The sequence below is a fragment of the Strix aluco genome, chromosome 4 (assembly GCF_031877795.1).
Source record: "Strix aluco isolate bStrAlu1 chromosome 4, bStrAlu1.hap1, whole genome shotgun sequence".
In the NCBI taxonomy this organism is placed as follows: domain Eukaryota; kingdom Metazoa; phylum Chordata; class Aves; order Strigiformes; family Strigidae; genus Strix; species Strix aluco.
In genome coordinates this window covers 123,686,943-123,712,904 of record NC_133934.1, presented here as the reverse complement: position 1 = coordinate 123,712,904, position 25,962 = coordinate 123,686,943, and the positions used below count along the sequence as shown (strand labels likewise).

The window sequence follows — 25,962 nt, the reverse complement described above, 5'->3', positions numbered from 1 at the left end:
CAGGAAAGCAGGGCTCCATCATGTGTAATGGTTACTTGTGAAGACAAACGCCATCACTCTGAATGTATCCCCCTTCCTTCTTCCCCCAGCTTTATATGCTGGGCATGATGCCTTATGGTGTGGGATATCCCTTTAGTCAGCTGGGGTCAGCTGTCCTGGCTGTGTCCCCTCCCAACTTCCATGCACCCCCAGGCTACTCGCTGGTGGGGTGGGGTAAGAAGCAGAAAAGGCCTTGACTCTGTGTGAGCACTGCACAGCAATAATGAAAATGTCTCTGTATTATCAACACCGTTTTCAGCACAAATCCAAAACATAGCCCCATACCAGCTACTGTGAAGAAAATTAACTGTATCCCAGCCAAACCCAGCACATTCTCCACACCTTATTCCATACCACTTACGTCATGCTCAAGTACCACACTATCCAATACAACCTCAAGAATGACCCCCCACTTCCTATCCTTTGATATAATACACAGCTATTATCCCAGGTGTTCTCTGCTGCCAGGTGCCTGTCTGTCCTATCTCTCACAGTCCAGTTGTCTTCACTTGTTATTGCCTATAGTTCAATATACTGTCATTTATAATTTACCAGCTTTTGCCCTTTTGAGATCAAGAACCCCAGTCCAGTTTACTTTGTGATTATTCGTTTTTTTTCATGAACTGATTCAGTTCTTTCTTCAAGCCAATGGGGACTTCTGCAAAATCCTATCAGTATCAAATGTAATGTAGCATCACTTTCTGTGGAGTAATTGGCTATTCAATGAAGAAATAAGCATGCTATTGCATCTGCAGAAAATCTCAGCCTACGGTTATTAATAGCATTTATTCTCCAAGCTTATATTGAGAAAGATAAGTCTCACATTGTGAGGCAGTGCTCCGTAATATCTATCTCTGTAATAACATAATACAGGTTTGGAAGCTGCCCAGATCCGGGCTATCCAGATTTCTAAGGATGGGTTTAATTTCCCCTCCTGTAAGCTGTGTAAGTGATAGGCTTCAGCTTCTTTATATTCAGTGGGAGGGGAGAGAGACAGCTCCAGGAGGTGATTCATCCTGTCCCTGGCTGTCTGAGATGGATTGGGTGAATCACTCTTCTGACATGCCTCTCTCTTCACTCACCAGGGACAATTCACATAGACTGGATGGTTGGCCGTAAGGCTGCAGCATTATGTGAGATGAATCCCACCCCAGGAGGGTGGTTAGAGCTCAGTCGTGGTGTGTTTGTGGCTTGTGCACGTGTGCTCAAGCTCAGCTTACACAAAAGCATTTTGCTCTTGCACGGAGATAAAGAGCTCAGCCTGGGCTGCAAACTCCTCAGAGGATTTGATCACTTTAATGGCTAGTTTTGCTGAATGCAGGTTGCTGTAATTGCCTTGCATCTAGCAACTCTAAGCATATTAGCTTAAATTTAACTTAAGGTCTGTATATACTGCAGTCACACCTTTGACTGCAGTGGCAACATGCCCTACAGCATTTCATAGAAAGGTTCCTAGCTCTGGTTCTTGGCCACTTCATAAATTCTTCAAAACCACAATGTGCTGAACATCAAAACGTAGTGAAAAGCTATTCTTTTCTTCTCCTTTCCTCTGACCTTTTCCAAGACAGTGTCTTCTGTTAAATGATGCAGTACCAATCCCCATTTTTCAGAGCCGGGAGGATTTCAGTTTTAGAACATATTTAAAATGCATGTTTCATTTTTTTGTTGCTGTTGCATATGTGCCCACAGCTATCAACAAATAAATAAAAAATCATGGAGTGAAGTCTAATCGAAAAAGTGCCTAGAGTTAAAAACACATTGTTACTTAACAGCAAAAAAAAAAAGCACAAATTTACCATTTCAGCATACTGGGATTTAATTTTGAGGCTTAAGCAGATTTTAGTATATTTAGATAGTAGAAAATAATGGCTGGTTTTGTTTTTATTTTACTTTTTTTAAACATTTATGCAACACTTTCCTACTGCAGAAAAGACAGATTAGCAAGTAACCAGCTGATTAAATCTTTTACATCTTTTGCAAAGATGCAGCTCTGCTATTCTGTTGCTCCTTCAGTGTAGAACAGACTCCACTCTCTCTTTCCTGGTTTAGGAGGACATCTCTGGCACTCAATACTAACTTGAATAATTTCCTGCACTTGTTAACCTTCATTTCCCTTTGGTGACAGTGTTCCCTTTATCCTCCTGCATGTTTGGCTTTTGACCCCTGTATAACATGACTTTGACAGCTTCATCCTTCCTATTGCCTGGCTTATCAGGGATACATTAAGCACAAGAGAACTTAGCTCCCTGTTCTTGTTTGAGGTGCAGAGGTCTGTTCCCATGGCATGTATTGAAATTGCAGGAAACATCTCTCTCAGCCTTGTGGTCAGGAAAGTTTAGTCAGATGCAGACACACAGCTTAGACACTTCTTTCATCCTGAAAGACTGAAGTTTGACAATGTGGTAACATCTAGAATCTGAAATGGCAAGATTCAGGTGATTTTAATAGGAAGAAGTGGTCTCTCTGCATTTCAGACTGAGTGCTGTCATCACTTGTGCCTCCACTATCAAACTGAATTTCCTTTCTTAGAATATCAAGAGAATTTGAGAATACAGACTTTGCAAGGTGCTTATGTCAATGGACGTGGGCTTTGTTTAATCATGAATGGCTAATTTAATTCCAAAGTTGAACATCCATTCCTCAAAAATGTCTTTCTGGATAAATTTCACATTGTCTGCATCTTTTGTGGTGTCTTCAGCTGTCTACTAAGTAGAAATGGCAGTACAAAAAGGGCTAGTTCAAAGCTACTGTTCATGTCCTCTCCTTATCCAGTGGCCTTAGAAGTCACTGAGAACGTCTTCTGTGACTCACACTTTTAATACTTATGTTGACGATATGTATCAGATAGGAATTTGGTTCCAAACTTGACACACAAAGTGCAACTCTGGATTGGTGGTTTTTCAGTTAAAAGATTTCTACAGCTGAGATGATTGAAGATGATCAAGCTGAATGTCCTCGTCGGATTAAGACACGATCCAATATATTTAGACAAAACCTCAAGGGACAGGATTGGCTGGTTCATAACATAATGAGATATTCTCAGTCAGAGAACGCAGACCAGCAGATATTGCAGACAACAGGCCCAATTGACTAAATATGGTAATAGTGACACATGCTTCTCCCAGAGGGTTGGATCTTCGGTATCAAAAAATGCGTTATTTACACCATGCTAGTACCAAATGGGATTACATGCTCTATTCAAGGTTTCTAATCACCTCTCTGTTCCTTGAGTGCTGAGGTGACTTCAGTTGGAGCAGAAGCTCATCCTTTTGTAGAAGGGTTTCCAAAATATGCATTATGGAGCATAAATACAGTTAAAAGACAAATTAAATTAAAGGCAGTCAGCAATCAGTTCAGTTTAGAACACTGAATTTCTTAATAGCCTAAACTTAGTTCAAGGCAGTTAGTCTTTCACATAATTTCCACCCAAGAGATCGTTGCTGAATCTTAGGCAGAGCTTTGCATATTAACAATTGTGCATTTATTGTCAGACGATTTTTTAAGTATAAAGGTACGAGCTTGAGCCAACCCAGTACTTAAAACAGTGCGATGCATCACATGTTCATTTATTATGTGCTTAATTGGTCTTTCCTAGGTAGTGTTTTATGGAATAGGCTTTTAAAGCTTCCAATACTCTCTTCATGTTTTTCAAGATTAGACATGAAATGTGAATGCTCAATATATATCTGATTTTTTAGCCTTAAAGTAGTGGGTCAGACAGAACTGACTTGAAGACCTACAGTGAAACTTCCTTAAATGAATTACTCTTTGGAAGAATACATTCCAATATCAGCTAAACTGAAACACTTCTCTTTGTTTTATGCAGAAGAGATGTGATTGTTATCTGTGCTTAGTAAAAAAAACCCCATAGCACAAACTTTCTCCCAGATGTTGAAATAAATGCTGTATTTTTATATTAGTTGTACAACTGCTAAACTGTCCATGTGACTTAGAGAGAGAAGATGTCATATTGATGGAGGATGGAGTGTCAGACTGTAAACTCTCCCGATCAAGGGTTGACTCTCGGTTTGGGTTTGTGCAGTAGAAAGTGCAGTGTAAGCCTTGCCACTGGGACAAACTTAAACTACTGGGTACAAAAAGGGGACTCCCAAGTTTAGATTCCAGGTCTATAACTCCTTCCCTAGCCTTAATCTTGGTAATGAACAGTGTCTCTCTAAGTAAAATGGAAATAATTTGTATCTCTTCCTTGACCAATGAAATAGGACCTGATCCTACAAAAAACCATCCTGCTGTTTCATCCCTCTGATTTCACAGCAAGTTGTAAACTTTCGGAATTGGGGTTAATTCACTGAAACCCACTGCAGATTGATTTCATGAAATATACTATTAAACTACTGTGTAGTTTTCTTTTCTAATGTAGATATTGTTTCATGAGGGTGTGACCCTCATTCAGTAGTCCATTGGCCCCGTCCATTGTGTAATGAACATTGTAAGGGACTTTCCAGGTTTTTGGACAAGCTGCGGTTCAGAGTGCATCACAGACATATATCCCAAAACAAATAAGTAGATATACATTTAGATGGAAATAGAATAATAAACTAGACCTTGTCTTGTGTAAATCCAAAATACAGAAATCAAAATGGGAAAATTCCACTTCCCTCCGTGGTATTAGTCATCATGAGAGCTTGAATGCAAATATAGAAATTCAATTTATTGAGGATTTGAGGATCTGAAACAAATTCCAACAAGATTTGAAAAGCATACAAGAACTTTGTCAAACAGATTACATCTAGAAATATCAGATGTATGTTACCCTTCAAACGTTAGTTGTGAAAAGAAGCAGAGGTGCAAAAGAGATTAATGTTTTTCTGGTATGGAAGACTCCAGAAACTCTAGTCTTTTACTGTTTGATAATATAATTAGGCAGTGTTTTGACTAGACTGATTTGATAATGATGCATAGAAAAGGGCAATTTAATCTTGGCACAGTAACTGGGAATGTTTGCCTCATTGCTTTCTATGTCTTAATTTCTACTTTAAATTAAATGTCTTTAGCTTCTGAATGTTTTATATTAGAAACCTTCCTTTACAAACCTTCTATTTTGAGCCACTAATTAATTTAATGTACAAGTTAGGTATATCATGGGATTGCAATAGATCAGGAACATATTTTTCTTCTCTTTCTGCATCTATAAACCCTATTAAAATACATTGCAAACCATTTGTGCATTGAGGAGGACATACACATTTCTTGTTCCCTCTCAGATGTTTCTATTAACTTTTTGATGGGCCCTGTGCTTCTATTCCCTAAATATTTGTACTTCCATTTATTCTTACTTCATTTATCTTGCGTGAAAAAAAAAACAAATGCACAAATACTTGCTTTAGGAAAATATCTGTAATGTCTGTTGATCAGAAAGGAAATGAGCCCTATATGCAAAGGCATGTGGTTTTCTTGCAAGTGCCTTGTGGTCTGTATTGCCCTCACTCAGACAGGTGATGTGCCCACAGTTGTTACTTCCATGTTCAGTCAGTGAGACTTCTTATTAATAACAAAACATCCAGAGTTATATTAGCTCTGGTGAAGGATAATATGAGGTGGAGACTGTTGGACTAGAGGAAGTTACCCAGCTACTCTCGGGTGATTGAGAAGAACAACAGGCAGATTTCTCTGTAGTTACCCATTACAATTACTTTCTGACGTTTCTCTTGAGCATCTGTTAGTCCTGAGGGTTGTCGAAGTAGGTGGACCACCGTTTTGGCCAGAAGAACAATCCTCTGCTTGGATTTAATAGAATACTGTTCTCTGAGAAGCTTTGAGAAGACTCCATTTGGATGGTGTAGTTCCATCTGTGATTGTTCTTCCACCACAGTTGACCTCCTTGAGGTCAAAGCAGAGTCTTCTGTTTACTTCAAACTGGCAAAGTATTGGATCACTCCTTTTTGTGATAAACATGCCATTTTTCACTTTGGATTCCACAGAACTCTTTTGTTACTTGGAAAGACTGAGCTTGAGCAAAGTAATTTATCCACCTAATGAGTGCCAAACTTGATTTACCTTGATGAGGACAAAAGTACTGGAGGGGGAGGAGGGTTTGATCTTTTATTTTGTCATCTGGGGCATGAAAAATTGTATAGAAAGATTTAAAGCAAATGCAGAAATTGCTGTATAGCCTTCTGTGTTAACCAGCAGGATATTTCAGGTGAAATAACGATTTGTATTCTTTTCTAGGGGATCAGTAGCCTCTTCAGTTCCTTAAAAGTGGTGCGTCTTCTACGACTCGGTCGAGTTGCCAGGAAGTTGGATCATTATCTGGAATATGGTGCTGCTGTACTGGTACTGTTGGTGTGTGTGTTTGGACTAGTGGCCCACTGGCTAGCCTGCATATGGTACAGCATCGGGGACTACGAAGTTATAGATGAAGTCACTAATACAATCAAAACAGATAGCTGGCTCTACCAATTGGCACTGAGTATCGGAACACCATATCGATACAACACCACTGGCTCAGGGCAGTGGGAAGGAGGACCCAGTAAAGACTCCTTGTACATATCCTCTCTCTACTTTACCATGACAAGCCTTACAACAATAGGATTTGGAAACATAGCACCAACGACTGATGGAGAGAAGATTTTTTCAGTGGCCATGATGATGGTTGGCTGTAAGTAGAATTTGATTTTATTGTGTTTAAGCAAAAGGTAGTTACATAGCTAGTATGATGGTTGCATAGCATGCTTGCTGTAAGCTTTCTTGACATCCTAAAAGATCTGAAGTACCTATAAAGAATCATGAAATGAACTTGGAATTATTAGAAACAGGAATTGAAATTGTGTAGTTGCTGTATCTTTTAAATTGTTCACGAGACTAAGTGTAGTATGTACATAAGTGTGCCCAATGACAATTTTATATTGAGTTCAGGGCCTCTTCTTTACACTTGAAAGATGGATTTGATCATTTTTGAAAGGTCTTGGCTGGAATTTGGTTAAAAGTTACAACATATATTCAAATTCGGGTAGTCTGACTGAGTTTTGCTTATAAACTTGCACAGGCTTGGAAATGTTTGAAGTGGTTTTAGCCAATTCTCGAAACATTAGTGATTCCATAAAGTGATTATGTACCTTATGGCACTGGTTTGACTTAAAACAAGTCCTGATTTTATCTCTTGAACGCGGTGACCTTTGCCACCAGCAAAGCTAGAAATGAAGGAAATCATAAGCACTGTATTGCACCTTTTCTCTGCTTCCTGCTGTTTCGCAGCTCCACTGAAATAGTCTAAAAACAGTACTGGTAAGGCACATTTCTCATTTCATGTGCTGCCAAGGCTAGATTGCTGAGCAGCTCTCCAGGTTAACAGAAACCTTCAAAACATAGTAAACACTGCTGAAAATGTTAATATCATTTTTGAGAATTATTTTTCTGTTAAATAAATAATTCTTGGTATTTCTCTGATGCTTTCTATTTTCTGAGCTCCATACAAACACTAAGCAATTATGCAACAAAAGAGCAAACAAAACCTTTTGAAAATAAGATCTGCATAAGCTCTCTGATAATTATCTCAGCGAACACTTTGAGCTTATCTCAGAGAAATACTGAACTATAAAAAGGAAGTTTTCTTGCTACAGTCTTTCTAGGTCTTTAGAAGATTAAAGCCATTTGTTTGGAGATTTTTTAATGCTTTTTAAAAAGAGAGGTTGCAGTTTTAGGACTCTGCTTGCAGCACGGAGCAATGAAATTTCTGCTGAACAGCATCTTTACATGATGGGTGGATGTGTTTCAGAACATTTCGAAGTCCATAAAAAGCAAATCCCCAAGTTAGAGTATTAATGAGCTATTGCAGCTAGGCCATAGAAAACCTATAGGTGCTGATTAGCCATTTGTTGAAACTGCTTTGTGGTATTTACAGAAGGCTGGGGATTTGGAGAATAAGGTGGATATAGAACAGTTTAAATATTGTAATATTTACTTCCCTTGTCTTTTGTGGGGACTTCTATTGCCTTGCAGAGGACATTCCCACACAAGGAACTCAGCAGCTGTGGTAATTGATTTAGGGTGGAGTGAGAGCCATAAAACCATAATGAATAATAATTATAGTATTAATGATAGTAATAACAAAATGGATACATGGCCTCAGTAAATGAAAAGGAAATGGCTCTTGTAACCTCCTTTGTATTTGTTCTAGGTGGATTGTACTCTTGCTTTTTCATCTCTGAAACACATGTTAAAGATTGGGAATACACATAGTATCAAAGTTGATATTTACAGTAGTCTGTGTATGTGCCACTGGCTGACTTTAATAGTTTTCATAAGTGTTACCTGCAAAATTATTACATGTCAAATTTGTAAGTGGTGTCTGTAAGCTTAGTAGCTGGAAAACCGTGAGTAGGTTTATAGGCTTTTGGGCAAAGTCAGAAGTAGAATCTAAAATGCCAGAAGCATGGCAAAAGGACAGTTAAGTTGCTTAATGCATAAAAAGAATGCCATCAAAATAAATGTGCTTCTCTTGTGAGTGGGGTGAAGAGCATTGTGGCATGCAGGAAGGCTACAGACAGCAGAAACCTTCTTCTTAAATTCTTTTCAAGTGTAAAAATGCTCAATTATGATTAAATGGTTGAATCTTTTGCAAGGATATCAACGAAGGTTTGAAGATTTTCAATTCATGCACATCAGTATGATGACTGCTCCTGAAATCTAAAGGAGTTGCTTGGTTGGTTAATACTGGTTAGAAAATACCCCAATTTCCTAGAAGATACTGGTCATGGGCTTTATGCATGCAATATTTCTGCAAAGAGATCAGACCTATAGGATTGTGTAAATATGCTTGCAGTGCCAGCTGTTGAGAACATGACAGTCTGTACACCAAAGTGTACAGGGACAGGAAGGCACAACAAATAGCCAATGCAAAATGCAATTGCTCAGGCAGTCAAAGTGGCCAGTGAGCTTGGGAAAAGGATTTGGCTCCAAGAAAAGGTGTAACTAAGAACTGAAAATTACACATTCGAGTTGTTTTCAAAACAAGATGTTTCATTTTTTTCTTTTGAAACAGTGTTTTGAGATAAACATTCAGCAAAATTCAATTATTGTTCAATCAATAAAAAACTCTGGTCCTTGAACTAACTCCTGTTATAAGCAGAGAGAGACTGTGAAATACCTTTGGTAGTTTTCCTGAAGAAGTTTGCTAATACCAATAGTTGATATTGACGGTGTCTCTTCTAGCAGACTGTGCCAAATAAACGTCTTAAACTTAGCACTGGAATCAGAGATAGTAATTCATCACAATCCCAGCTGCCTACTCATGCAAACTGCAGATATGAAAGAAAATCTTCACTGCATTGTCAGCTAGCGGTGGCTTGTTCTGCAAGCCCGAAGTTTCCTATTCACACTGGCAAAGTTATCAGGACCTGGGAGAAGTATTTGGGGAGATTTGCAAATCCTTCTGGTGGGCAGGATTACAAAATGATGCACTTGTTAAAAATAGCCAAATTAAGATTCTGTAGCTGCTGATAAAGCATTGCTCAGTGCGGGGCAGTGGCGGGGAAAATCCAGATGAATGGGGCTACTTTTCAGTGTGATTGGCAGTTTGTCACTTGGTTGTTCACTGAGGACAGATTGGGTGGGATATGTAGACTGAAATACATCACCTGTCTTACAGGAAAGAGAGCTATGAATAACTTAACCTCATCTTGTGGAGCTTACTTCAGATTTCTTTTTGCCTCACTTGCTTTTTCTTGGTGTCCAGTGCTGTTCAGCAATATTTTTTCTGTTGCTTCTTGACATTTGAAAAGCTAAAAATAGCAAACATAAAGCATCCTATGACATGGGGGCAAGGTTTTTACAAGGGTTATTGTTTAAATACCTATTCTGCATTTGCTGCCTAGAGTTGCTGAATATGCATTAAAAATCTGATTTTTGCAGCTCCTTTTGTGTTGTTGATATAGGTCATTTCATCTCCTCACTGCACAGAACATAACAAATAGGTAGGTCTGTCGGATCCTTTGAATGGACCAGGAATCCTTCATCATTCAGGAAGGACCTTTCTTGTAAACTTCCCATTATCTTCTGTCAGCTCACAGCCTCTAGCAAGAAACTCAATCTCTGCTGCTGCATGTTGCTCTAGCTCTGTTCACAGGCAGGTTTTAGGCTTCTGCAGCACAGACAAAGATGTAAATGTAAAACTAACTGTGTTTGTGCCCTTCACAAAAAGGAATGTATTAAGAAAGAAGCCAGAAAGATACGTTTGGTTTGTACACCATTACTATCTTGCAACTCGGCACAGCCAGGACTTCAGTGAGCAGAAAGTCTGTAAGAGGGAAAAGGCATTTTGGGGAAGGTGGCAATATGGCAGGGCGAAACAGCTTGCAGAATTCAGGAGAGATGGGGTTTTCTGAAGAAACAAGTGTGAATGTTTAAATGACAAGACTTTGTGTACTGCCATACGCCTTCTTCCCTCCTGTGCTTCCGCTGGCAGAAAAGTGGCCAGCTTCCCAGCTTGCAGCTCAAAAGGTCCCTGATACACTTCTGCATGTTTCTTGTATAACCTGGAGCAATTGGTTTTCCCTTCTCCATGTGCAACCATGAAGTTGCTCTGAATGACATAGAGCAGATTGCAGAGTCAGTCTAGCCTCGTAAATATGGCATTTACAGGAGTTTATTTGTCCAGCTGAGTGGGCCCGACCCAGTGCATACTTCATCTAAGCAGTAACAGAAATCCAGTATATTCCACTGGTCACTGAAATGGTCCCGTGATCCTTGCTGCATGGGAAGGTTGGAACAAGATATCGAAGGCAGGAGTGTCAATGAACGTTAAATACTTCACTGTTTCTCAGGGTGTGAAAGTCCCAGAAGAATCACTTAGCCATCCATCAGTCCCCAGAAGAGCTGAGAAAGGATGCTTTGTTGGTCTTGCTTTAGGAAGATACTTCTATCTCATATGCATAGCTTGCTTTGGCTTCTATTTACTTACAGATTTATGGGGAGGTGGTTGTGGGGGAGATATTATTTTTCAATGATTGGTTTTAAACTATGGTGAAGACAGTCTTATTAATTCAAATTGGTTTTGTGTATGAGCAGAAGAATTTGTTGTGATTGTACAGGATAATTTCTCTGGAAAACTGGTCATTTCTGCCAGCTGCTGGAGCAATTTCTAGAGAGCTCTTTCCAAAACTGAGTTTCTAATTTCATGGCTTGAAATGCTGACTTCTTGTTTTCATCTTGAAAATACCCAGGATGATGATTTGCAAGTTGGAAAAGAAAACAGACATAATTGCTGTCACTTTGACCTCACGTTGTTGTTGTTCAGAGGAGAGCTGATGAAGGAGAGCATTGGTAGGTTCCTCTTGATACCCTCCTGTGATTTTAATTTTACTAAACAGAGAGAATAGGACATGCTCTTTTCTATTGAGATCAGGTGAGATGCTCTCATCTGAGCCATCTCTAGTTCTAAAGCCTCCCATATTGAGCAATGGGCGAACAATGCTGAAAAGCTTATGGTTGCTTGTGGCACCCTCCCTTGCAGTTGCTCAGCTCTTGTTTTGGAGTTGTGACATGGACTGCCGCAGGCTGTCAGTCATCTCTCCATTGATCTGCCAAAACCTAATTCATTATTCAAGTGGGTTCTTTCATTGTTCAAGTAACGTTAGTCAGTTCCCTGCCAATATATGGTAGTTAGCCACTTGAGTGCTGTTTGTATGAATCATGGAGGTTTATCTAGTAAATTTTTTAAGCAGTGGCTAAGCCCACGCACTGACACAACAGTGTGTAATTGTAGGAAAGCACTTGTCTGGCAGACTTCCAGACAAGCAATCCCAAGAGTCCATAGGATTTAATTTTTGATCCCGGGGAAAATGTATGTGTAAGATAGCACCTTCTAGCAAAAATCGCTACCAGTAATGTAGATTAAATCATATTTTTTACAGCAACAGATAGTAATGTGAGAAGGATTTACATTCGTAAGAATTTGTAGGCTTGAATGTTTAGTGCTGGTTGAAATCCAGTCCTGCTCTAAGAGTGTCCTACAAGAGTCAGTCCTGTGTAAGGGCATTTTCCATTCTTGCAGGAATCTGGGATATGGGAGAGACATGGCTCTGTACCACCTGTCCAGGAGGTGCAGAATAGATTGACCTCTTCAGCAGTAGAGGACTTGTGCCAATTTTTGAGCTGCTTCTTACAGTTTCTTAAAATGTGGGCCTTGTTCAAATCTTTTTGATAAAGATCATGGCCCCTCTGGTGAGCCATTAATTGCTTCAGCTACATACAGATGTAACCTTCAAACTGCATTTGGCAGGTGGCAGGCAGGATGTTTCCACAGCAATCAGTGTGAAGTGGCTGGAGAGATGGGTGACAACCTGCAGGAAGGATTGCTTGCAGGTTATTGCCAGGTTGGCCTTGTCAAAGTTTTGAATGTTCTACAGAATTTGGCCTGGTGAGGGAGGGATGAAGCAGCTTCTTACTTCTTCATGGTCATCTTCTCCGGCGCTGTTTAACATCTTTGTTGGTGACACGGACAGTGGGATCGAGTGCACCCTCAGCAAGTTCGCTGACAACACCAAGCTGTGCGGTGCAGTTGACACACTGGAGGGAAGGGATGTGCTGTCCAGAGGGACCTAGACAGGCTGGAGAGGTGGGACTGTGCGAACCTCATGAAGTTCAACAGGGTCAAGTGCAAGATCCTGCCCATGGGTCAGGGCAATCCCAAGCACAAATACCGGCTGGGTGAGGAGTGGATTGAGAGCAGCCATGAGGAGAAGGACTTGGGGGTATTGATGGATGAAAAACTGTCTGTGAGACAGCAACGTGCGCTCACAGCCCAGAAAGCCAACTGTATCCTGGGCTGCACCAAGAGATGTGTGGCCAGCAGGTCGTGGGAGGTGATTCTCCCCCTCTACTCCGCTCTTGTGAGACCCCACCTGGAGTCCTGTGTTCAGCTGTGGGGCCCCCAACATAAGAAGAACATGGACCTGCTCAAGCAGGTCCAGAGGAGGCCACAAGGATGATCAGGGGGCTGGAGCACCTCCCTTATGAGGACAGGCTGGGAGAGTTGGGGTTGTTCAGCCTGAAGAAGAGAAGGCTCCGGGGAGACCTTATAGTGGACTATAAGGTCTCCCAACCCAAACCATTCTATGATTCTGTGATTCTATGATTCTAAATTGTACCATGTGAATCCACTACATGGTTTGGCAAAACTGCCCTAATCGAGGCCACTGAGGGCACAAGGATGCTTCCAAACTAGGAGCTCTTTTGTGTGCAACTGCTTCCCTCTTACGCCTCTGCACAAGCATTCATGCACCTGGAAAGGCTGCAAACTCAGCTGTGCATTAATAATTACATCTCAAAGACAGAATATTTTATTTAGGGGAGGTGGAGATTTTCTGGAGGAAATCATTAGCTTCTAATTGGACTTGTAAGAGACATAGGGCTAATGGAGGAGGAGGTGTTTATGTGGGGACTGACTTGCAGTAAAGAATTGCTTGACCCAAAGTGGTTTTAAACATTGAGAGAAGGTGCCAAAGATTTTCCAAGAAGGCTGATTTGGGTGTATTTCTAGCTGTCTTGTTCAGGGTAGTTTGGCATTTGGCCTCGTCACCAATATCCCACTGGGTGAAATACCAGAAGTAAAGCTGTGTATCACCCCTACCCCTTGTCTTTGAAGTGAGCATGTCTTGATATTTCAGAGCTTGAAAAAAGGTTTTCAAAAGGCTGCAAGTCACCTAGAAGACTGGGGGTCAAGATATCTACGCAACTAAGTCGGTGATATGAGTTATAAGTGAACCTGGGGATAAATTTATTAGTTTAGTATTTCAGATGAGGCAATGAGAAAGGTGGTAAATTCTTTAACATCCAAATCAGGAGAGAGTAAAACTGTTCATTCATATGTACCCACCAGTGCACACAGAATGTTACATGAAGTTGCCTTTCAGTGGAAATGTCCCCTTTTGAGTGCTATTGGGAAAACATTTTGACACTTTTGGACTGCTGGACCATAGTCCAAGTTCTGTCAGCTCTACAAAGCAAGAATATCAAGATTTTTCTGCAATATCCTTTAATTATTAGCCATCTCAGTTATGTCTCACAGCTGGAGCAGATGAAGTGTTTCCAGGCAGGTTATTGGTCTCAGTGCAGCAGCTGAACTTGGCAATCTTAATATTCTCTGAACAGCTGCATGGAAAAGGCTTAGAGTATAAATATATCAGTAGCCTACAGTAAAAAACAAGTTACATTTAGAGAGTAAAAGATCGAGCATCATCCACTTTTTCATGAAACTTCAGTCTAAGAGTGAGATTGGAGTGGATACAATAAGGGTAATTGGCAGAAACACCATGGAGGGCATAGGTGCCTTGTTTTGCTTTAACATGGCAGTAGGTTTTTAGATATTCACATTCTAGTTTATAGCAGAAACATGTGTCTTTATATAAAGAGCTTTAAAACTCTAAAACAGTCTCCTTGGGAAGCTTTATGGGATTTTTTTTTTTTTTGCAGTTATAGCTAGTGTGTGTTTATGTAAGCTTTACTTTTATTATCATTGGCTTGATATGTTTAAATGAATTTATGGTATCAAGAGAGATGGGGCAGTGAGTGGGAGAGGTAAGAATGAAGAAAGAAATGTTATGCTATTGAGTTATGTTATTTAAAACAACTGAAAATTGCTATTAAAGAAATGATACATAAATGAGGAAAATCAACATTTACACAGTGCTCTTCCTCACACACAGTGCAAGCAACCACCTGAGATGGTCCCAGAGGGATTATCAGGTTGTCCTGGATTACTAATAACATCTGTATCTCTCAGAAAGCAAAAAGTTTTAATTAATTCAACTAGATCAGCAAATATATCCGACTAGCTCACAACACAGCACAGCTTTATAGCATATTGTGCTAGAGGGATAAACAAATCTTAGATAAAAGGTAACCTCCAAGGTATTATACCACTTGGATGAAAGGGGCTAGGGAGATTGTTCATGGTTTTCTGTTCTGAAGTTTCAGAAAGCCAGGTGAGTGATCTAGGCCCGTGTCTGCACCGAGATCCCTGGAAATCTGCAGGGCTTGATTTTGTATACTCATGAGATAATACCTGTGTGTGGTTGGCATTCAAAAGGGAGTTACCCAAGTAAGTCAGGCCAGTTACCCAGGTAGATCCTGCCTGATTTCAACAGAGCTGTGCTCCTCAGTGAGCTCTGCTTTTCAGTGGATAAACCAGGTATTTTCTGTTAAATCTCCTTAATATTAGCCTAGCTTTACTTGCAGACAAGTGCTATGGTTTATCAACCAGAGTGTTTGAAAGTTGTTAGGATGGGCAGTGGAGTGAGGAGACAAATTGATTTAGGAAGTGTCCCATTGTAGAAAAATTGAACCATACCAGTAAATCAGGCCTTAAAATATTATTGTTTCAGGTCAATCAAGAGATTTCCGTGCCTAAATTTTGTTAGATTGACTTTCAGAACTGAAAAACTGTGTGACATCGTTGCACATCCAGAGAGACTGATTGAGAGTTTGTTTTTTTGTGTTGTTTTTGTAAAAGAAATAAAAAGCCCAAATCTCTGGGAAGTTTCATTATTGCGCTAATGCCTGTGGTACTGTAACATGTTTGGTGGTACTAAGAGATATCAGGTAATTGGATAAAAGATGACAGATACTAGTTCTTGGTTTCTCATTGCTTCATTTCTGTAGGTCTGAAGTAGTACAATGTCATGTTCCTCTTGAAAATGCTGAGAGCACTGAGGACTGAGCCTGAACATCTCTTGTCTTCATTCATCTTTTCTGCAGCTTTTTCTGCAAGAACCTTGGTAGAATCAGGAAAAACTTTCCTCTGGTGGAAGCATACCCTATGTGGGAATGTGACTGCAGGGTCCTTCTTAAAGAGCTTTACCCCTTTCCCTTCAATTTGGAGGAAGGACAGGATAGCATCCAAAATGGCATTTCTCCCCTGGCTACCTGCTGTGCATCCCTGCTGAGTCAAAAAAATCTGGTTGTGCTTCAGTAGGAATCTTTTGGTCATGAATGATTAAAACTAGTTTTCTTCCACTGGCCAGCAGCCAGCATGGATTTGTCAAGATGAGTTCATGGCAAATTAATCTGATTTCTTTTTTTGACAAGATAACTGCCTAGTGAATAAGGGGAATTTAGTAGATACAATATATCTGAACTTTTTAAAAGGCTTCTGACACTTTTCTACATAGTGGTCTCGTAGCAAACGAGTGAAAAATGATCTCAACACAGTCATAACAAAGTCAGCCATAAGTGATTGAAAAAACTCTCTCAAAAAGTAATCAAGGGCTTCACTGTCAAACCTGGAGGGAACTACCCTGCAAGTCTTTGCCCCTCATGTGGTTTTATTCAACACTTTCATTAGCAGAGTTGAATGACAGAACAGAGAGAGTACATCAGGAGAGTTATGGGAAGGGTTGCAAGCAGCTTAGATGACAGCATCAGAATCCATAATGATCCCAATAAATTGGAAAGGTGTCCTGAAATCAGCAAGGTGAATGTCAATAAAGGCAAGTGCAATGCACCACGTGTAAAGAGGGCAAATCAAATGCATAAGCACAGTATAGGGAATAACTGGCTCTGCTGCTGTGAGGCTGGAGAAGATCTTGGAGGAAAAGGGAGTGGGAAAGTGGTAGGCAGCTGCAGACTGAATGTAACACAACAGTGGGCTAAAACCTGTAAATCTCACTCGGTAAAGTATCAGGAGCAATGTCATAGGCAAGCTGAAGAAGACATTAATTCTGCTGGGATTAGGGCTGGTGAGACTTTTTTATTTTTTTTTAAACAGGGCTTTAGGAAAGCTGTAGACCAGCTGGAGAGAGAGGAGATCAATAAAAATCTGTTACAAGACAGGATCTCAGGGGAACAGTTGGAGGAACTGACTTTGGTTTAAGCTGAAGGGGAACTTGAAGATTGACTTCTACCATGGAAAGAGTGTGCTTGAAAGTGAAAAAAATGTCGGTCTTCTGTGTTTTCTGAAGGATAATCACGTCAGTTAGGAGGGAATGAAAGACTGATGTTTCCAACCTCAGTCCACCAAAACTTTCCAGTTGTGGGTGCATTCAGACCATATGCAAAGTCACCACCAGATTTGGTAGACACTACTTCATCGATGAGTACCAGATTTGCTCCAGGTATCCTTGCTCCTACCTCAGTATGGCAATTAGGCCAGGCAATCCCTTGAGGTCCCTCCCAACCCTACATCTCTCTGTTGTTGCAGGGAGAATAAGGTACAGCTGAAAATCTCTGTTATGTGTTAAGCAAGGCAAAGTTAGGAAAGCTTGCTTTCTCTAGATGGTTGACCATCCTTTAACAATTAGTGATGTTTTATGGTCCATGATGTAGTGACTGCATGCTTGCACTGCATTCACCCTATATCACTTCCATATTTGAACTGTAAAATGTACATGCAGACACTGAGCTACACTCATCCTGGAAAAGTTCAGCTCCCTGCGGAAATGCTGTTGTCATCCAAATTGTGCGAGGCATTGAGCAATGAGTGGGGGTGTCCAAAACTAAAACGAAACTTTAGTGAAATTTTTTCTCAAGTACAAGGGCTACATGGTAGCATCCATATTCTCTAACATATTTGGAAGGCATCATTTGAAGCTGAAAAATCTTGATTCAATTATTTATGAAGAAGAAGGTGTTCTCACTGTGGGTCTGAATCAAGTCCATCTGCAGGAAACAGAAAGAAATTAATTTCAGTAGAGGTGTTTGACTTTTTTTGGTTTTAAAAGTTTTTGTTACTGAAATATAGTTAGTTCTTGCCTCAGTGTTTTAATCAGGACTTTTTCATTAAGAAAATAAAGACTTACACTAAAGAAAGAGAAAATACTAATTTTATATTGGAAATTCTATTTTTCACCTCTTTTTTCCTGTCTTTATTCCTTTAAAATACAGTTTTTAAAAATTCCACAGCTTTTGGTATTAACCACTGGAAGAATAGTAGAAGGATGGAAGTAGAATCTTCTTTAAATATTCAGGAGAAAAGAGAAAAGAGAGATTTTGGGGCAATTTTCTCACTTTCAACAATTTCTTTTTCCAGGGGAAGCTAAGCAAGAAGGTAAAAGGAAGAAGACCAGCAGATAGAAAAAGATATTTTTTTAAAGTTGAAAGATTGATAAGGTTTTATCTTATTTTGTCTACATTTTTGTTGCATAACAACATGAAGGATTTTCTAATAGAGCAGAATATTTAATTTCTTCTAAAGCATGTAATGAAAATTAAAGCATATTTCAAAGCTCTATTGTGAAACGTAATCAGAATTGAAATAGGATGAAGGTGGTGTAAGAGGAGTTATAAATATCTGTCATTGATTTCTACATGGTGACGTGACAATCGGAGATGGCTTGGAGGCTGAATTCCTCTTCAGGAAAAAGCCCGTGTCTATAGAAGTGGCATTGTCTCAATGTCTGTGTCAGTTTTCCTCAGTGGAAGATGGTCAGTTTTGAGGTAAAAGCCCCTTAAATTGGATCTTTCCTGAAGTTGGAACACTGGAAGTAGCAATCATATCTGTGTCCCTTCAAAATTTGTGTTTGTGTGTGCACATGCCAATAGTAATGGTAGCAGCTAGAGAAAAATTGTAATTCTTACAATGTATTGGCAAGGTTGAACAGTGAAAGCATCATCACTTGTCACACAGGCAAACATCTTTCTTTGGATGGGGTGTTGGATCCTTTTAAGTCTCATCTCTCTTGCCTCATATAGGATCAAATGACATTAGGTTAAAGGATAGGAGGGCAGAGTGAGGTGTGATGAATTCTTACCTATTTTTTAAAAGCATTTAATCAGGTCCTTCGGTCCTTCCTGAACTGGGACCCTAAACACATGGTGTGTTTTAAGCACTCTAATAAGCCCACTGACCTCATTGTTGCTTAATGTGAGCTTACCTTTAAGTGTTTTTCTGGCCACAAGCCATAATGAAAGGAACATTTCTGACATTTAAGGTTTATGGGTGGATCTTCCAAATATAGTCCAGAGGGAATTAGGAGGGTAAGTCCTGTTTGAAGGTCGCTAGTACTCATGCCTAAAATTCATGTAGGCATATTGTAAAGCCTCACCATCCATTTCTGTGATGTCCCATGTATGGAAATTATTTTTTACATGGTATGTTTGAATGATCACCTGTTTGGTAAAGACACGGGAACAAACTGTCATTCCTTCGTACGATGAAAGGATTAGCTTCATTTGCCCTTCTTCTTCCTCCTTGACCAGAAACATTTTAAAGCACAAAATCTGATAGATGCTTCCATTCCATTATTTTTGAATAGGAAATTGAGGCATAAGGAAGGTTACTGCTGTAGTCCACCTTACCTAAAGGAAATGTAACTTTCCAGTTAATCAAATGAAATCTTTCTACATTAGGAGTTGGGGGGGGGGGGGGGGGAAAGCAAGTCAATAAGGTAGGAAAGAAGTTCAGAAAAAAGCCATTGGCATCAGTGCTGTATCGGAAAATGTTGAAAAGGCTGGAGGATGTGAGCCTGAAATAATTAAATGTGGGTGAAGATTGGTCATGCAAGAAGGAGCTTGTAATCAAATCTCCTTGTCTGAAGATGAATGAAATAAAGGAGGAGAGAAGAGGAAAACAGGTGTGTGAGGTGCTTACAACACCCATGGTATGGTCACAGACCTTGGAGGTCCTTGGCCCACATTCCCTTTCCCCATGCACAAGGTCATTTTAGCAGAGAGGTCTGTTTAGTGACGTGTGTGTGTGCTTGTGTGTGAGTGACAATGTGTTGAGCCCTATCACATATGTTTCAGTTGCAGCAGGGGCTGAAAGCTGGTCCTGGTGAGAAGCAAAACACAGGTGACCTGCTGGTGTCCCGTGGGACCTTGTGAGAGCTGATGTGGTCGGTGCCACTGAGCACCTTGTCCCCTTTCTGTTCCTTGGTTAGGAGCAGGCAGGTGCCCATGGTTGCACCCATGTTGAGGTTGCTCTGCTGTCTCTTCTGGGAAGTCAAGAGGTAGCATTGGCTGTTAAATGGGATTTTAAATGGCACAATTGGATTTATCTGAAGCATTAGTCTTCATTTCAGAATAATAAATCTTCACTGGCAGAACTTCCTTAATATTTTTCAGGGATCATAACAGATGCACATTATTTGTGTTGTGTTGATGGGCTTTGGAGCAGCATTACAATTTTAGGAAGCTAGTGACTTCATCCCACACTGTGCTTTGGCCATTTAAAAAAAAAATTTTTTTTCCAAGCTTCAGAGTGGGATCCAGCACTGCAGCTGTTTTACATATTCTACCAGCTGCTAAAGGAGCAATTAGGGAAAGCACAAAAGTAAATCAAGTTTCTGTGTAACCTGTTAAAAAAAAACAAACCCAGGAATATCAGAAAGTATTAATGAGTTAAATCCTAAAGAGTTTTGCTAAACAGAGGACTTAATGATAAATATTGGGGCCCTCCCAAATAAACTACTCTCTAGCTATTTTAGGAACAAGTGATATGTAAACTCCCCTGCATTACAGACAGAATAGTAAGCAAATTGTTCATATGGTTTAAACATGGGTGTGTTTTTACTTAAATGCTTCTTATAAGCAAGAGGAGCTGTTAAATACTTCTAAATGTTTGTGATATTTTAAGGCGTGATTAGAGGCTTTGGAAGGAGTTTAATGAAAACTACATCAGTATTGAACACTCACGTGAACACAGAGAATAGGAGGGACAGGAAGCTGAGCTGAGCAGATTTGATCTAGCCTAATTAGTCAGATTGTTGTTGCTGTTTTTACAGTCTATTATTGATATAGAAACACGCTATTGAAGAATTAGTAATCTGAAACATTGCAGTTCATTAGAGTTTTTAGTGGTGCTCTAGTAGACACACTCCATCTGGATGATAATAAGAAATAATGGACCGTAGAGAAGTTATGGATCCTCACCTTATAATCCATTTTCAGCCAGCTGAGAAAGCAACAAAGAGGATGTTTGCATGAAATATGTCACTTTGCGATTATAAATTCAAAGAGAAGAGTCTTGTGCTCTTTATCTCTGCACCAGATATTTATTCCTTTCTTCCTTTGCGTGCTGCACAAATATTTCTAACCAAATTTCATCTGTGGATAAAGGCGCGGCATTGTGTCAATATGACACAGGCATCTCTGCAGTGGCATGACATTTTTCATGGTTTTTATGTTACTACAATAAGAATGTCAGAATGAATCAGACTTTCTCATAGTTTATTGCATTTCAGGTTATAATTGTAACAACAAAGCATCTTCACGTATAATGGCAACACATGGAGGTTGTTAACTAATGTGTTTTTGTATGTACATGAAAAGGAGGGGGAGTCAGCTGTGATCTTTTTTAATTGGTAGCATTTAACAGAGGAACAAGAGCTTTTGAGTAGAGATGTCTGAAGGTTAAGGCTCTCATCTAAGAATGTGAAACCTTTAGTTTCATTTCCAGATCTGACATCTGGTAGAATCGTGAACTTTGGCATTTGATAAATTTTGTGGTTCTTTTTTCCTCTCCAAACCTATGCCTGATTTATTGGTTTTAATGGTAAATGGTTGGGGGCAGGAACTCCACATGTTTTTGTACAGTGCCTACTAAACCACGTTCCAAGTTACAGGGAGCCAACAAACACAAATGAAAATGTTCCAGGAATCACAAAAAAAGGAGTCTGACTGCACTGAATTAGTCTGAATTTCTGTAGTTGACTCAATGTAACTGGCTCAGACCTTGGGTTAAGTTCAAAGAGTTCAGGAGGGATTTAATTTTTACCAATCTACAGTTTAAAAGCTCAGGTGAAGGCAGAGGTAAATGGAGGATACTGTCCATGGCTCTGGACGATCTAATAGCCTGCAGTCAGAATATTTCATGATAGCCAAAAGTTCACGTGGGTCTGAGCCACAGCATTTGTGTGAAGAAATCAGATGAACCATGTAGTTCATCCTAATTTACAAAAAATGTGCATTATTTTGCTTCAGGGGATGCAGCCTACCACATAGGACTGGAGGCAATTCTTTCTACCATGAGCAGGATGTTCAATGGTAAATAGTTCCAGGATTAATATAGCTAGGGTACATGTGAACAGTACAGATTTGTGCTGAAATTAGTCCCTGTCTCTTACTTCTCATAAGGATGTGATGAGCATATGTAGGCATACACACAGTGGTCCAATATATCCTGATCTTTTAAGCTGATATATTAGCATGTTTAAGGCAGAGCCAGTATTATTTAGTAGAATGTCAAGATATATATGGCTGACATGACAAAGCCACAAGAAGTATCTACTATAAATCTGCAAAAGGTTTGGAAGTCCCATCACAGACACTGGAAATGTGAGTTGTTTAGGACACTAGGCAACATTCAAAACACTGATACAGCTTTGAGTACTTTATGTCCCATTCACTTTCAGAGAGATCTTGGCTTTTACATCATGTTTCCTTTTTTGTGAAAACCTTTCCCATTGCAACCAACATAGAGCATTTTAAACTAGTTTACAATCTACTTCTTGCTCCCTTTTTACCCCCCAAAACCAACACAGAAATATTAGTTATAAAAAGGAAATGTGAAATGACAGTTACTAAACAGGCAAGATTAAGATAAACCATCAAATCATTACTTTAAGGTCCCTGACCTCTGAGACTAGGTCTTGGAGTGCTAAGCCTTAATAACAGATTAATCTTAGAAACATTTTTTCCATGAAGAAGAAGAAACCAATTTAAGATCTCAATGGTTTTAATTTTTAAATTATGATGGTTGTCATTGCTTTGCACTTTCTGCATGAGATTTCCTTGGTTTCTTGTTCTTGCAATCTGTTTCTGGCTGAAAAATTTTGGAGTAAACTTTAGAAAAAAATCAGTTCTACTGTAGATGAACATGTTATTTTTGAATGCTTTTAAGGTTATTTTCAAAGTTTGTATGTATATTTTATCCTAATGCGATCAATAATTGGATCTAATTTGATATATCTGCCTGTGGCTGTGTTAGTCTTACACATACTTCCAAAAATGAATGAAAAATACTGTATTTTTCATGTAGAGCTACAACAGATGAAGACCAGCCAAAATAATTTTCCCTCAAATTTCCTGAAAACATTCACCTTGACATTGGAAAATATCAGGCCAAAACAAATTAGTCTGACAAAAGGAAGGAAGGTTGGAGTGGGAGGGAAAACTCTGTCTCAGCTGGGGAATGCACTGTTCACTCTGCAGCTGACAGTTTAACTCCCTTTCTTACTCCAAACTAAATATCTGTATTTTGGTAAAAAAGCATTGAATATACATTTGTGACACATAGTATTACCTTACTTCCATTTCTTTCCCCAAATACAATTTGACAATCAGCTTTACGTTGGTAATGTTCTCGTTCCTTTGTTTTATATTCTTCACATTCAAGACATCTAACTGAAAATATCAAGAAAGTTAATATCCTAGTGAGAAGATTTGGTTTGAAGAGTGTCACAAAAGGAGGACAAAGTTAATTTTTGCAAATGGATTTCTTAGGTTTTGATGATTTTCAATGATCTTACTTCATTTTAGAACCCAGTATAAAACAATGGACTTTACTGAATTATGTTTAGGCAGTCTGGGTATCTTATATATCAGATTGAGATGTTTTGACAATTATCTCAATATTATCCCCAGGGACTCTATCCTCATATGCTGTTTTTCTTGAAATGGTTTTCGTGAAGATGGTAATTAATTTTTTTCCTAATCTTTCCATCCAAAATTGCTGACATGGCACAACTGTTGACCTGGCATGCAACTAGGTAGTTATGTACAGCTATAATTGGAATAAGGCTATCTATGTTGTCCCAGGGTAAAATCCTGACATAGTTTTTCTTCTTATTTCCATGCAACCAGAATGCTACCCCTGTTGTTTTGACAATGAGGGGAGATCTACCAGATGCATAGGCTCAACTATGCAACAGTATGACTTGTTGATATTAATTTCAGCTCACTTTTCCTGACAAGGTAGAGCATGGACCGTGTTATCTTGGAGGCTGATTTATGTGTCATCTTCTTGTCAATACAGGGAGAATCTTCAGCTCCCACCTCTTTTTCCTCTCCCTCTCCCACTCCCTCTCCCTCTCCCTCTCCTCTCCCCTCCCTTCCCCCTTCCCCCTTTCCCTTCCCCCTTTCCTTTCCTCTTTCCTTCCCTTCCCCCTTCTTCCCTTTCCCTTCCCCCTTCCCCCTTCCCCCTCCTCTTTTTCCTTTTTTAAAAGTCAGGATGTATTTATGATGTCGATGTATGAAAGTGGGTACCTATCAACTCAGATACTTTTTGTGGCTGTTAGTAGCATCCATCTGTATAAGCAGAAAGTGAAGCCTGTGTTGTGCATCACAGTAGAATATGGAATTGTAAGAAAAATCATAAATTTTTTGTTATGAAATTATCCATGCCATCCCATAACATAGTGGAAATAGCATCTGAAATAATTGCTACTAATTAAACCTTCCTGATTTAAAACCATTTCCATAATCTAATTAGGCTAAGTACATAGCTGAATGTTGTATGGGACAGTTAATGAAAATATTTATAAGCATGGATCATGGTGAAATTAGAAAAGGTTGAAATTAATTATGGTCAAGAATTTTTCTTCCTCTTTTCCAACCCTGAGTATATAAATGAACTGGGATGTGAGGGCTGTCAGTGAGGTTTGTTCCCTGTGTTTCTTCGTGCTACTAGAGGAGAGATATTCTGCTGTCTGAAACATTTATCACAGCAACAGGCGTAAGTATTTTATTTCCTTTGGGAGGTTAGTGCTCTGTGTTCTTTATGGAGGATAAATAAGCTTTTTTGCAGAATTATGTTGTTAAAGTCTTTAAGTACAGAATATTGGAGACATTTTAAAATATATTAAAAAAGCACTTTGGGCCCATTTTATAGCATTCATTCAGTTTGCTTTGGCTTTCATCTTGCTCATTTTTCACTGGAAAATGTGATGCATACTTTTTCCCCCAAAAAGACAGATTCCCACCTTTTCATAATCAGGACATGCACAGCTATCCATTAATCAAGCACTTAGTAGAGACTGCAGCAAACTTATTTCAAAAAGCAAGGTGTCCCACTTGACAGATCTCTGAGGATTAAGGAAATATAAGAGGTACCAAATAGTTGTGCTGAATTCTGTGAGGAGGAGGATTTAGCTTGCCTCTTCCTGACAGTGGTTGCATCAGCACAGCTCATTTCTGTGTGCTTTGTGTGGATTCCTGAGATTTCATCTCTGCAAAATATGAGCAAAGCGATAGACAGAGATGGTCCAAGGGAAAAATGAAAGATCATCTAGTTCCAACCCCCCTGCCATGGGCAGGGACACATTCCACTAGATCAGATTGCTCAAAGCCCCAACCTGGCCTTGAACACTTCAGGGAGGGGGCAGCCACAACCTCTCTGCTCAAGCAGGTCTATGTCCTTCTTATGTTGGGGGCTGCTCTCAATCCACTCTCCATCCAGCCTGTATCTGTGCTTGGGATTGCCCTGACCCATGGGCAGGACCTTTCACTTGGCCTTGTTGAACTTCTTGAGGTTTGCACAGGCCCACCTCTCCAGACTGTCCAGGTCCCTCTGGATGACACATCCCTTCCCTCCAGCGTGTCAACCGCACCACATAGCTTGGTGTTGTTGGCAAACCTGCCGAGGATACCTCAATCCCACTGTCCGTGTCGCCAACAGAGATGTTAAACAGCGCCGGTCCCAGCACCGACCCCTGAGGAATACCAGACCTAATGGAGGAAGAAGGGCACAGATTTTGGAGTGTCAGTAGTAACCTGGGTTCATGTTAAAACCTGGGGTGAAACTGGAACTGTCATGCAGTGTAAGGGGCCTTTTTGCAGTGGAAATGTCTTCATGGAAAGGACACTACGCTCTTATTTAAATCTTGGAAAGTTTCTGACAGTGAAAGGACCAATACAGTCAGATTGAAATGTTATATCTGGAGCTTCTATTCTGTCAGTTCCTTTATTGGCCTGAATAAATAAGAGGGTGGGGGAAAAAAGGGCAAGAGAGGAAAAGAATCCTCTGCTTGG

General features: G+C 39.7%; 1 protein-coding gene across 1 annotated transcript in view; it reads left to right on the top strand.

Moving 5' to 3' along the window:
• Positions 1–25,962, top strand: part of KCNH5 (potassium voltage-gated channel subfamily H member 5) — a 161,571-nt gene that overhangs the window by 54,271 nt on the left and 81,338 nt on the right. Inside the window, exon 7 of the mRNA XM_074821617.1 lies at positions 6,232–6,661. Within this exon, the coding sequence (XP_074677718.1) occupies positions 6,232–6,661 (430 nt within the window). The remainder of the gene's footprint in view (positions 1–6,231; positions 6,662–25,962) is intronic.